The following is a 15,270-nucleotide window of genomic DNA, read 5'->3' on the forward strand; positions in this document are numbered from 1 at the left end:
GATTTTGAAGTACGGTCTCTGCCATAAAGTACAAAATAATACCTTTTAAATGATATGTTGGTCACTACATATAAAGGTATATTTTTGAAGTTATGATCAAAAGAAGCAAACATGTTCTTATTATTCTCTCTATTTTTCTTGACCTTTAATCGCAAATATCTCCATTTGGCAAATATGGACTTATCGGTTTTTGCGAACAAACTCTTCATATATATATATGATGGCGGGGGGGGGGGCAAAACGAGTTTTTGCCCCCCCCCCCTTAAAGTGTCCCTGTAAGAAATAATTAAACAATTATTTAAAGACCAAAATGAAGAAATAAAGGCACTTTTGTCTAAAAGTTGTCAATTTCATAACTGAAAATGCAAAATTTTCATAATTCATTATTAATATACATTATAATATCTATACACCGATATCTACTTGTGAGTAAATTTAGTGTATTGATGGTAGCCTCGCGTCCTCGAGTGTGCCCCCTGAAACATACCTTTAGTAAACCTTACATTTTCCCTTTCTTCTATGCTTTTTAGCAATATAACAATAATTTTTATTGCTCGAACAATGTGATCACATTTAAGATTTGAACTCTTTCAGTGCCGTGTTTATTTCTTGTCCATAGGTTTGTGTGTGAAATTTGTTCACATTTGACTCCGATGGCAGAGAAAGGGTTAATGAATACATTTCAGACGAATGGGAAAGTGAAAGTGGCTCGCTCGCTCTGTCCGTACATTGATGTTTGTTTTACTACGTTTAATTCCCTAAAAAAAAAATTGAATTAAAAAACGCGACTTTTACACTCTGTTTTTACAAAAAGTCCCTGCCGTGATACCCCCCCCCCCCCCAAACACCCTCCCCCGCTCGGTTGCTTCGCTCCCTCGCCAAGAATCTCACACCGTCACATAATGTACCCCGGTATAGTCCCGGTCCCACTGGCCGATGGACACAAAACGTATGGAGAAAGGACACAGCGGACGAGCAAAACTTCGGGGGTGGCTCCATCCGCTTTCATCGGCTCCAGAAATTGACAAAATTGGTGAAAATTTGAGAAAACAGAACGGAAAAGAACGGACGTGGGTAGTATGTAGCGGGGATGTTTACCCGTTCCTTACCGGGACCTGGTATACCAGGTTCCCGTGGGAGCAACTGATTATACGGGTACCTGGTATACCAGGTTCCCAAGATGAAGATAAGGATGCCTACTTTCGTGGCCTAAATTCATGTTTCTTTGAGTTGTAATGTCCAGAAAAAAAAAAATTGGTTTGATAAAAAGATAAGAATTCTTTCTATCTCCAAATGCTCACTTTATGTAGGGAAAAATTGTATATCACAGCATTATTACCGTTTTTCTAATTTAGTTTCCGCCTGCTTTGCTCTAAAACTCGTACGAGCATGTACATAAGCGATCGAAGCTGAGCTCCCATAGAACTCTATCCCAACCCTAAAAGACTGACCTTCCTAAAAAGGCAATCCACCCTAAAACTAAAGGTGACGAACTTCGGGTAGAAAAAAGGAAGATATGATATAATGTATCTTAAAATTACAACCCCTTTTTTTCGGAAAATAGTTCTTGACCAGTCCTTAAAGGGTGTGTACAGTTCTGGTCGAGGTGAAGATTTAGCTTTTAACGTTTTGTGAGATATTCAGAAACCACTCTATGAAATGTCAAAGAGCATGCGGTTCTAAGGGGTATCAAAAGTTTATTCGATGAAAATCGGTTTTGAAATGGCTGAGATATCCAAAAACAAGGTGAAACAAAGAGATACTAATAAAGTTGGGGCATGTCGCCTTTTATTATTAGCACTTTTTTGGATATCTCAGCCATTTGAAAACCAATTTTCATCAAATAAACGTTGAATCCTTCTTAAAATTACATGCTCTTTCATATTTCATAAGAAACTTTTCATTATCTCACTTAGGAATGTTCAAAACATGAATCCCTACCTCAACCAGTACTGTACAGTCCCTTTAAGATTATACAAATGAGCGAGTTGATAATGTCATTTCCTCAAAATCTCTATTACGCAATTCGTGGAAGCTTCTTTTATTTTCATGTAATATGGGTAAAAGATATAATCCAATAATAAGATAAATCTGAGTTCATACTTGTTCCATTTTACATGTTTTATTATTGTGGCGGCAAGTTTTATATCTGTTAAGCTGAACTATAAAATTGTTGTCATATCTGTGTAGGAAATGAATAAGAAATCGTCAAAGTATGACACCATCAACTTTTTTATTTGAATATTCATAATGACTTGTAAAGAAGTGTTTCTGGAAACAAACAATGAAGTTTCATGAAAAATGTCTTAACTTCTTGATTTCTCACTTGATTTTTATTATTTTTGCATTGTTCCGCAAAGGATTTTGTTTTCTCTATTTTTAATGAAATTTATGAAATTCTGGAGTGGATTTCTTCTTTTAAAAAGAAGACATTACTAGGCTCACTGGAGAGACCAATTTGAAAGTGATAGGGGCATTCCCTTAAAGGGATGGCTAGTAACCGATCAGTGGGAATCAGTGAGAATGCTGAGGGATGATTGTTCCAATCCTTGTAGGATTCACTTAAGAGTACCTTATATATCTACTGTTGTGTGAAAATAATTTGCTTCAGAACGGTCTCATATTCAAGTAATGTGCAGATTAATGCCCCGTCACTGACCAGGCATGCTAACCTGAAAACATTAAACTGCACATTACTTGAATATGACACCATTCTGAAGCAAATAATTTTCACACAACAGTAGATCTATAATGTACTCTTAAATAAATCCCACAAGGATTGGAACAATCATCCTCGAGCATTCCCACTGACTCCCACTGATCAGTTAAAAGCCATCCCCTTTAATAGAGGCGGGACATAAATAACAAGAAAGACTGAAATGTAGGGTATCGGTCGTATGAGAGCTCAAGGGACACAATGTGCGAATTATGCAAAGTACAGTCAAATATTTAAATACAAAGTGTGTTTGTATGTGCGCGCACGCGTGTGTTTATGTTTGCGTTTGATTGTGCGTGTGTGTGAGTTTGTCGGCTTCTGTTTCAGTATCACATGCATTTACTCTCCTGAACCTACTCGAACTCACACCGGCCGGCACAATAGAAAGGAGATGGAAATTGTTACTTGTTGCTAAAGTGACTGCGTCACCATTTATTTCACTGAAAATTTTGTTACGATATTCCTCTTTCAGTTAATGCTTGCATTTATAATTGTTATCTTCATAAAAAGGAAGAGGGAGAAGGAAAAAGAGAAAATCTCCAATGACTACAAGTAGTTTTACAACTACGACAAAACATTTGCTGCGAAGATCATTAGAAGAAAATACTGTAACAAACTACAAATACAATGTATGACGACAAAATTGCAAGTAACACGTACACAGTGTACGAAAACAACATTACAATGACTGCAAAAAAGGGCTTTCAAGGTTTCATTTACTAACTTTATCACAATAACCAGGACATGCAGAATATAATCATTAGAATGTTGTTTGTTCTTCTTTTCAAAAACTACCATACAGAAACAAACAAAAAGCAAACAAAACACTACGAGATTGCTTTTATGACCATTATTGTTTTCAATTATTTCCCGACGTTTTCAACCAATTTTGGTGGCTTTTCCTATAATCTTATTGTAGACATTTTGATATATTATTTAGCTACGTCGCATATTGCTGGTTGCTATGGTAACCGTAAACTGACAACCATGTTCGTCAGACTTTGCAGGTTTTTCTGTTTCAATTTGTAGTTCACAATTATAATAATGGATGAAATGGGGGTTTCTTGACTGTAATTTCTGAAAGACCGAAATGTGAAGTAATTATGGTTGTGAATCACTCTGAAATGGTCTTCTTATTATTTACTTTATTTTTAAAAAATAGACATCAAACAATACATATATAATAGAAATAATCCAAAATACAGCATTTTCGAAAAACTACCCTTTATTTAGTGTATTTTTACACAAGCTTTGCCTGGAATATTATTTGTTTATCACTTTATCAATCTGCAAACTCAAAATTTCAATATTATGGAAATATGAAATGTGATACCTATATGTACCTTTCCCAAGCAAGACATCATAGGTCTCATAAGATATTTCTTTATATTGTAATGAATAGCGCCCCCACATGCTGGCCTTGGGAAATTTCAACCATAGCAAATGGTGAAATTTTACTTGCTTTTCTCTAGTGGCAAATATCAAAATGGTTGATATAAGATAAAAGCATATACACTGGGGTTAAAGATATATAAAGAAAAAACATGATTTGAACATATTTCCTATGTAATTCCTTATATTTTGGTAAATAGCGTCCTCAATGAGTGACCTTGAGAAATTTAACATTTTGGGTCATGTAGAGTACGAGTTGCTCTACCCATATGCCAAATATGACCGTGATAAAGATATATAGGGGGCAGAATGTGTCTTACCCCCCCCCCCCCCTTGGGCCTGGAAGGGGTCAAAATAGCTTGAGCATTATAGGGTTAACACTGAGAATGCGAGTGAAACTATCGAGTGATATCAAGCAGACAGATAGAAGTGTAATTTCGTCGCTGCTCGACTCTAGAACCCAGCCAGAGGGACAAAATAGTCGTGGGCGGTCTTGATAGAACGAGCATGTCGGTGTGGTATGTCATTGACCTGAAAGAAATCCGAAAGCAACAACACAGATGTCACAATGATATTGATTAAAAAGCAACAAACAACAACAAAAAGGTGTCAAGATGATATCGTTATTACAAATAGGACAAATTATGTAAAATGATGATTATGCTATAATGATTACGGTAAAAAGCGACAATTATTTATGATATTTAATGATAATGAACAGTGTGACATCAATAATGACGCTAAACAGTTCTGATAATGATGATAACAACCATCATATTGATAACGATACTAATTGGGAGGGTTTAACGCCTTGTTCACACTTATTGAGCCATATAATAATTGTCTTGCAATATTATGCATCATTGGGGAAGAATAGATTAAAGAAGTACCGAACGTTAAGAGTTAACATTTCACTTGGCTGATTATATAGGTAATATGTTTTCTATCAGAAATACATAATGATGAATGTATGACCTTTTAACAAAAACATTGAAAGAAACCACCTGACATTTACTTCATAACCTTTACCGCAAAGTTGTTCGTGCTCGATGGTAAAATGATATTTGCGCATCCATGTTGAAAGATTTGATTGGACATACATGTATATATAATTATATAGATATATATGCATACAAAGTCTACGAATTATGCGCACGTAATGTCAGCATATAGGCCTATCATTAACAATGTATTTTGTAAACAGGCGTAATATTCATATACTGCAACTTTGACTCTGCCGGAAAATGTGCATAATTCTTGAATAACTTCACTCATTTTATCTGCGTTCAAACTTCATTTATAATTTTGCCTACACTCTAGCGGTTAAAGGCATAATTTACCATTTGCAGATGAAAGCATTAGTGCTTTAAAATAGTTCTAAAATGTGAGTTAGGGATAGAAACAACCACTGTCAAAATTTGAATCCGTATAATGGATGTTAAGTGTTGTTAAATACACAAAATGTGAACAATAGTTATAATAAAAAATGTTTCCAGACTAAACCGTATACAGTTACGGTTTATTGAGAAAAATCCTGATATCTCCTTATATTTTAGGTTTTATGGCAAATATTTCATATGGTAGGATGTTTTATGATACAACAGACCTACACATATGCATTAAATGTGATATCTTGAACATTTTTGAAATCACTGCTCCCAAAGGTATACTGGACCTTTAAACACATGGTGTCGACTGAGACATCCCGCCAGACCAGTGAAACTTTGCGTTTTGGAGGTATCCCCGGAAGAGATTTAAAGATATCGTGTTATAATTTCTTTAATCATTCTTTTCAGTCAACATCACATTGATCATCATAATTATCAAAAGTTATGTCCTTCACAACTTTACGCGTAATGAAATGGAATTTATACATACATGCAATATGAAATATACACCCACACTTGCTATTTTGTACACTGTGTACCTAAAGATTTCTGGCGTATTGTTTTAGTCTTTTTCGAAGTGAATGATTTGCTTTAACAAAATACATAAATATATATATATATATTTTAATGAAAGCTCCTTGGAAGTAACAAAGAAAAAAAAAGTGGGTTATTTTTTGTTCATCACAAATATGAAAATGACTGCAGCACAGCCAAACATACCTCTTGCTGGCAGTAACTGGGGAGGGTGAACCAGGCATCAGGATCGGGAATGCCTTCGGTCATATTAAAGACTCCGGAAGTACTCACCATGGGAACTAGTAGGGCAAGGGAAGTTTGGTTCAAAATACAAGTATTATTCCATATAACAACCAATCCAGGCAAAGATAAAAACAAATGAAAAATAATCATCTATGTCATGAGGATGAAAAAAAAAAATCAATGCTGCTTAACCACAACACCAGGCTAAAGTAGCAAAGAAATAATTTTGCTAACGCCATTGTTTAAGATTAAGCTGGGTATTGTCACTTTTAACAAAGTTAGGTTCTGTAAATTTGATACATGTTAATAAGTCCTGTAGAGATAAAAAGTTTAGAGTGATGTCACATTATTCCGAAGGTTTATATCGGGAAAGAAATAAGGCTCGTTATAATCAAAGGTTCGTTAATCGTTTTTATTCAAAGGGATTAAGGGACCTACGGAATAACAAATTTTTATGTTTGGTTTAACGATTCTTCGGAACAACGAATCTTCGAAGTAGCGAACCCGTGGATTAACGGACATCAAAATAACGAACCTTACTTCATCTTCTGATCAACGAAGCTTCGAAAAAAACGAACTGAAACCGTATTTTCACCCATGCATTAGATGTGTTTTGGGAGAAAGGCTGGAAGAAAATAATTAAAAGTGGTAAGCCTCATAAACGTTTTACAGCTGAAATTCTCTCTTCTATCTATCCAAAACTGTGACCTGTACGAAAAGGCTTTTTCTTGAGGCCGGGAAGGGGTGGTGACACTTCAAAAGTTGCATCTCCAGAGAGAGAGAGAGGAAAAAATACCTGGTTCAGATCCCTGGTACGAAACACCCACGAATGAGTTACCGACTGGGTAACAGTTCTTCTGGATGACTGTGGCTGATGCCGTCCCATCCACAGGGTCCTTTGGGGTGGACATCACGTACGTCCACAGGTCAACCATTAGTCCAGAAGGTCCGCCAACTGACATGGTACCATAGAACGTAGCGTTCTCTAGCAAATTAGGATGGGGAAAAAAGAGGTGGCAAAAAAATGAGATACAGATTTGAAATACATGTAGATCCTTAAAAACAGTTACATACTCTTTGGTATTTTTTGTACATCCTATTTCGTCTCTAAACGCATAGATATCTTTTAATTAGTAATTTAGTAGAATTTTCAATGAACTGATAGTTTAATCTATTTTACAGTTTTCTGTTGCATGCAAGATTATGGTGTTGTTGTCTACCTGGAACGCAGTTCTGAATAGTCGGTGCAGTGACTGGTTCTTTGATACAAAGTTTGTATTGGTCGAAGATGATCCATTGGAAATTTCCCGCCTGAAGTCAGTAGAAGGGGGCGTATGTGAGAACAGAAGAAATAAAAGAAATACATGTACTCAAACATGACCGAGGAAAAGTAGAAACATATGTATGACCGTGCAACACAACACAAAAGGAAAAAACGCACCTCCTGATTTTAAATGAGGACTCAAAATATGTAAAACGGGTCCAGATATTCATTTTCTGAAAAAAAAAAAATCATTCTTCTACATCACTTCTAAATAACAAGCTTAGGATCATAAAACGAATGGGAAATCATTTTATTGTACCTTTTGTAAGACTTTTTTGTAGAATTGTGTGACATGGTAAGTCTTAGATATGTGTCCTTTTTCAATTCATAAAAAACCTTTGCACACTTTTCACTTTCAACATAAAAAAGGATGAAGCTACTTCTTTGAAATTTAAGGTGTCATAAACAAAATGCGGTAAAGAAGTGTGTCAAAACTGTTAAAACTGATGATCCCTCTGTTGTGGTTGATGAGGAGTGTTATATTCGACTTTATGTCTCATTTATCGCCAAGAACACAGATTGGTGAGATTAGCATTTGGATAGTTTCGAACCGTCTAAGCCACTTTTCTCAATTAACACCTTTAGCAGTGTCTACTTTCTTTCATTCATTCAGATTTAGAATCAATTTGTTCTGACTTATGGATTATCTAAATCTAGATCCGAATTCACGAAGTTGGTACGACCATTAAAACCATGTTTTCAACCATGGACAATTTGTATTGAGCCCCAAGTGTCGCATGGACTATTTCGTTCTGAAGTCAGTCATTTCGTCCACATAATGACAATTTCGTCGACAAAATGTTATTATTTCGCTGACGAAATGACTTATTTCGTAACGACATAGGCCATGCGACACTTGGCGCTCCATTAAAATTGACCATGGTTGAAAACATGGTTTTAATGGTCGTACCAACTTCGTGAATTCGGGTCTAGATTTGTACCGCCGTCGTAAATTCGGGCCATAAAATATTGCTTTTCTAGAGTCTGTCCTTACCCGAAGAAAAAACAACCAAAACATGTGTTTCGACTTATTGGAGATGGAGTTGTTCTCGGGATAAAATAACATCCGACGAGAAATGAGGCTGATATAGCACCTACAAGACATTTGACATGGCATCCTATAAAAGTCAGAACAATGAGGGGTGTCAATAAAAACTTGTGTAACTTAGAATAACCCTCATAAACATCCAAAGCAAGTTTGAATGAAAACCGACATGAAAATGTGGCTGATAGAACACAATCTGATCAATCAGACGTGGCATCATTCCAAGCCGGTACACTGAGGGCGCCGTGGCATGCCGTCAGTACAAACTTTTGTGTTCTACATTTAGAATGACCACCCGTCAAGTCTGAATAAAATCCGTTGAGGAACATCCAAGTTATAGCACAAAATAAGCAATTTTTTTTTTTTTTGCAATTTTTGACCTGCTGAGGTTGGCCTTTGACCCTGTAAAAGATGATACAGTGAGGGCAGCATTGCCAATTAAGTATTGATGTCTAGATGTGTCTATGACACATTGACATAGCAAATTTGGGGAGGGGGTGGGGGAAATCGGTCAAGAAACGCGGCCAGTATCGGGCACACAATGTTTACCTTGTGAAAGACAGAACAAGTGAAGGTGCCACCACCTACAATAATATCACGGTCACAGCTGCCGACGGGGCTGCAGCGACGGCTGCGGCGTCGCGCCGAGGCCAAATCTATAGCATCTTTCGAACTCTTTTCGGTGATACAATAATTGTTATTGTGATTCCTAGATCATTTCCATTCTCTTTCTTTTCCGTGTGTTTTTACGCCATTAGTGAAAAAAAAAAACAAGCTCACGACGTCCAGTTAATTGAATCAGCAGAAATGTTTTGAATATGCATGTGTTTGCGTGGTGTCAGTGTATTCAATGGGAAATTAAGAACAGAACATGATACTTATGACAACAGTTATATTTTAGTAAGAATGACCTAGCTCTCATTAAAGCTGATTCGAGCTAACACACTTTGAAGTGGTCCTGAGAAACATTACCTGGCTGAACTTTTGAATAAGGCGATAGCTTGTGGAGGTGTCATTCAGGAAAGAAATTGTTACGTTCAGTCCGAACCTTTTGTTTGTGAAGTCATACGCCCCGTAGGAGCTGACGAACAGGGCCGTGGGTCCGGGATCGGACTCACCAACTGTGGCGCCTGAATGGAGCAAGCGAAGAGCACGTGATTTACAGTTATCATTCAACACTTCAATTTAAACATGAAACTAGAAGGAAAATAGACTGTTGCTCTATGATATTAGGTGCGTAATGTACCTTAGAGGAGACGTATAATATTTCATTATCGTGATTCCTAAAATGAAATGAAATTGAGGTAAATACTGACATATATACACAATCGTCATGATGTTATTCTCAACCCGATCCCTCATCGCAATACCCCGATAATATTGCAGGCAATGAAAGCCCGAAAACTTTTATGGAACGATTTCGAGCTACCATTCACAAAGTGACATGTATTTGACGTTTAGAAAGTGGATGATATACCTCCTGTCTCAATTTCAAAATCAGGGAATATTGATTAGAAAATTTTTTGTTCGAATGGGGCGTGAGTGTAGGCCTATGTTGTTTCGAAGCGAAACATGCGTTTCAAAAACTAATCTTCAGCGTAGGTCTTTCACTTTATTCAAATACCAAAACAAATTTTCCTTTTTCATTTGTTTTCTCGAATATGACATGACACGACTTCTCGGAATTTCTTGGCTAGAATTTGGTTTTTTGTTAGTTTGTTTGTTTGTTTTTATAAAGGAAATCAATATAAATTATGAGGTGTGGGTTTTCTTCAATCATGTCTTTATCAAAACAACTGAAATTTGTAGACCATAGCAGTTGCGATGTGGGGCGCTGTGGCATGATGGATAAGTCTCCCGACTCCCAATCTGATCGGAGGACCTGAGTTCGATTCCCGCCCAGTGTTTATGTCCTTGGACAAGATGATTTTACCCACAATGTCCGTCTCGACCCATATGTATAAATAGGTACCTGGCAACTCTAGGGCAATGATGATGGCAGAGCAATGACAACACTAAAGAGACTACCCGGATATAGAAGATAATTGTTATTATTTTAATTATCATACCAGTATTATCTCACAAATTTCATTAATTTAGTAGAGGGAGACACATTGAAGAAAGTCCACGCCTCAAAATTCCCCCTCTGCTTAATAATATCTTGCTTTCATGTATTAAATGAAACATACATGTACCTCGACCAGGCAACATAAAACCACACATTGCACAACGCACATATGCACACATAATGTGAATGTTTACATTTGTTCAGCCGTACACAGAGAACAAAGGTAAACTTTCGCGAGGTTTGCTCATGCCGCTTTGACTTTGAAATCGACGGAAGGTGTTGCGTACCGTCATGTCCATTTTTTGCATTGCACTAAACATACTCGAAAGTCAGCAGAAGTCGAATATGAAAGGTCAATCCGAGAGAGCGAAAAGGGGACACACTACAATGCTAAAGTTGGTACTAAAATGACTGTGCAACTAGTAAGGCCTACTTGTGCAGCGAGTTTTTCTTCTTTTATTTATCTATTTATCTAATTATTATTTATTCATTTTATCTATCTATCTATTTATGTATTTTGAATGAAGACATCTGCTGAATTTAAAGACTCGATTAACCGTGACAGAAAATTATCTTGTGATAAACGGAAACAAAAAAAAAAATAGATGATACCAATTCAACGTCATAATTTCTACGTCGTGACTCCATGGGAAATTATATCAAGGAGGTACTATCAGGCGGGCTCACCTATACCTCCTTGGTTAGATCGACTAAAAGTCTGTTTGCGATTAAAGCAGTCATTAGGACAGAAATAATGTGCACTCAATTATTTGACCATGTTCATCCATTATTTAATGCACTTCGTAACAATACAACGTCTGTCAAGGTTCGCATTGTTGCAAGATTTATCTGATTGATGTTGATTTGATCTAACTTTCTTTGCCAAAAAAAAAATAAAAATCTAAATATGCTGGGTGGATAGTGCCAAGTCTAAAGACATAATTTTAAAGAATCATAACAATGTAAGATAATTCGGAGCAATAGTAATATTACATTGTAAGCGTGAACATGACATTTCGCTCTCCAACACGAAAATGGAGAGTGAACGTTAATCGGCACTCTCAAATAAAACTTTGGGACCTTGGCGCCTACAAAATATCTTACATGTGGGGTTGTAATGAGGAATGAAAAGAATGATGTTAAAGATAGAGAATTGAAACTGTGAAAAACTAACGAGAAACACAGTGACACAACACAGATCCTCAAACACAAACATACCAACACAACGTGATTAACAAAACAAACAAATTGGCCCGAATTCACGAAAGTGTTACAATTGAAACCATGGTTTGAACCATGGACAATTTGTATGGAGTGCCAAGTGTCGCATGACCTATTTCGGTCCGAAATCAGTCATTTCGTCGACGAAATGATTGATTTCGGTTAATTGTACCACCTTCGTGAATTCGGGCCAAAGAGTACGAAAGGAAGCAAAGCCTCGGCTTACCAACACCCGCCATGAACTGCTTCGGAGTGCAACATCGCTTTTGAGCATTCACCGCCACCACGGCTACCAGAGTCAAAAGGAGCGACAGTCTCGCCATACTTGAATACACGCTAAAGAGATTAAAGGCATTGTTTATACCATTTGCAGGTGAAACAAAAACCAAGCTTTAGTGCTTAAAATAGTTTTAAATTGTGAGTTAGGGATAGAAACAACCAATGTTAATCAGTATCGTTAAATATACAAAATGTGAACAATAGCTATGATAAAATTGCTTCTAGACTAAACCGTCTACATTAATGATTTATTGAGAAACTATAATGATAATTTATATCCTTTTATTTTAGGCTTTATTGTGAAATTCTTATGTGGTGGATGGTTTGCGATACAACTGCCCTTCACATATGCATCAAATGTGTACATAACTTGATTTTTTTTAAAATCACAGTTCCCAAACAATACATTTAAGGTAGACACGAAGAAACGAATGAGCAATAACGATGACGATATTCTACAGAAACTACTAGACGTGATTTCGCGATCGACTCAGAGGTTATAAGTAGGCTCGATCGACATCGCTATATAGCTGGGAAATACAGGCAATCATCCCAATTCACTAAGTTGTCTTACAAAGCCTACCTGTATCATTTCAATAGATTAAAGATTAATACTCGGAGGTATTAGCGATAGTTGATCTTTCTGCACACGAACACCACTGCATTACAATAAGCGTTATCGTATAAAAAAGGGGACAAAGTTATTTACTTATACTGAACTTTCAACTTGCACAAGTACAAAGTACAATTTCCTTTACCAGGACAATCGTTTATTTATGATGGGCTTCTGACTCATATATAAGGCGATGTTTCAGCCCTCATAACCATATTCATATTGGCAGCTTAATATCTTGAAGCTTGAAAGAAAAAGTGTTAAGTAGAGACCATCAAGCTTTCCACAGTTTAACTACGTAGTCCCTGCGGTTTAGAGTATATGAAAGTGGTTCTTTTTTCAACTAGAAATGTTTATAATAATAATGATGATAACAATAATAACGGGTTTTCTTAGTGACTTTTAAAAATGTTTGCTTGCTAATACCAGGATATAAAGATAAGATTGTTAGTATATTATGCTTCTAGATCACGATGCCTAAAAAACGTCAAGGTCAGGCGATTCCATGGATACTCATGGAGAAATATGAGAAAAACAGGAGAATGATTATTAGTGTGTCTTTGGTCACAATGGACATTTATCACAGAGATTCTAACGAGAAAATAATAAGGTGGTAGAATGCTTAACGGTGCACCACGTACGTATTCTTTCTATATATCGGGAAAGTGTTTGTCCCTCAAAAGGGCCTACCCAGTCCCGACGTTTCGGCAAGCATGTGATCGAATGGCGAGAACATGCTTGCCGAAACGTCAGGACTGAGATTGCCTTTTCAGGGCCACACACATACCCTATCTAAGAGGAATACTTGGTGTACCGTTAAGCCTTCTGCCAGCAAACGTTCTACCGCCACGGAAGCCTTCAAAAATGTCATTAAAATAATTGATCTCACTTTGATAAATAACCGTAACACCACCTATTAAACAGACAGCAAAATACGTCACAAATTGTTCAGTTATCAAGCCAATAACATTAACTTACCACTCATCATACTGGAATCAGAGTGGTACATCAAATTACAAACCTAGAAGCAAGGCATGCTTACTAAAATCCAGTATATCAGTATCAAAACTCTGTATGCTTTCGATTGGGATACAGCAGTCTAAGGCTTTTCAATTCAGCGGTTCGATTTGGATGTGGAGCCGAGAGAAGGTGCTTGTATTATCTTGACGACTTAACACTAGGGACGCTGATGTCATGGCTGTGCGTAGCAACACCGAGACAAAGATTCATAAAGAATAATCGTGGAAATGATATAATGTAATAATATCATGGTCTTAAAGGGATGTATACATTGGTTGTGGTGAGAATTCCGCTTTTACCTGTTTGTGAGGTACTAGGAAACCACTGCATGAATTGTTCAAAAAAAGTATGATATTCTAAGAGGTATTCTAAGTTATTTGAAGATTATATGATGTTTGATTTTTTTAAAGATATCCAAAAACAAAGTAAAACAAAGCCATCCTAATAAAAGGAGGGTCCCACCTTTTATTAGGATGGTTTTGTGTTACTTTTGAATATGTCAGCCAGTTCAAAATCGATTTTCATCAAATAAACTTTGGATTCATCTTAGAATTATGGAATATGATCTTTCATATTTCATAAGAGGTTTCTCATTATCCAAAAAATAATCATCAAAAAACTTTGAAAACCTCAAGCCCCATCTCCACCAAAAGTATAGGCCCTATCGCTCCTTTAACACACAATTACACCTGCCGAGGAGCTGGAAGAGTCCAGGTACTATTTTAGATATATTATGAAGTAGGACTGATATAAAGTGCAGGGTATAGAGTGAATGCATTCATTCATAGGGCTGTCCTGGGTTTTAGGGGTTTAAATTATTTTTGGCTTTACAATCTCCACATGCACGTCTGCTTTACTAGCGACAGGTATGTCCAAAAAAAAAGAGGAATTGTATCATGCTATTACTACTTACGACCTATACCTATCTTATCTATCGCCAGATTACTTACCGATGCAAGGTGTTCGTATGAGAGATTTCCGAACCACACGTATAATTCAAGTCGCCGTGCACGTTGTAGTGAATCTTCTCAGATCTGAGCTAGACGTTTACATCGACCCCATCTTCCGAGAGGCAATAATTAATGCTAGCGCAGGTCGTCCAATGTCGCTTGGGTACAGAGTCCAAAAACATGGTGTCGTGATGTGTTGCCGGTACAACACAATAACAAGAACAAAAATCCCACTGCTTTACACAGTATATTAAGAAGTTGAAGGTGACTGGTAAGTGGTGACGTACGTGGATCGAACACATCGACGCATCCCACGTGCTCCTGAGTAAAGGTTTTGTTGGTCAGGTGGCTGTCTGTGTCTCAATAAAGACATGACGTAATGCACGTGATATGCAGTCCTTGAGCTGAGAGAAGAAAAAAAAATAATACATGCTATGTTAGGCGGCTTTGAGTTGTGTGTCGAGATAGCACACCATTGATATGACGGCGTTTTCA

The 15,270-nt window shown here is 36.8% G+C and overlaps 1 protein-coding gene across 1 annotated transcript; it reads right to left on the reverse strand.

The window, feature by feature from the left end:
• Positions 1 to 3,131: 3,131 nt before the first annotated feature.
• Positions 3,132 to 14,807, reverse strand: LOC140239924 (development-specific protein LVN1.2-like). The gene is made up of 7 exons (XM_072319742.1): positions 14,776 to 14,807; positions 12,140 to 12,249; positions 9,597 to 9,754; positions 7,476 to 7,566; positions 7,052 to 7,240; positions 6,217 to 6,311; positions 3,132 to 4,639 (listed from the first exon to the last, which is right to left on the reverse strand). The coding sequence occupies exons 2-7, from the start codon at positions 12,234 to 12,236 to the stop codon at positions 4,562 to 4,564; spliced, it is 708 nt and encodes a 235-aa protein (XP_072175843.1). The 5' UTR covers positions 12,237 to 12,249; positions 14,776 to 14,807; the 3' UTR covers positions 3,132 to 4,561.
• Positions 14,808 to 15,270: the final 463 nt, after the last annotated feature.

Source organism: Diadema setosum, chromosome 16 (assembly GCF_964275005.1).
Source record: "Diadema setosum chromosome 16, eeDiaSeto1, whole genome shotgun sequence".
Classification (NCBI taxonomy): domain Eukaryota; kingdom Metazoa; phylum Echinodermata; class Echinoidea; order Diadematoida; family Diadematidae; genus Diadema; species Diadema setosum.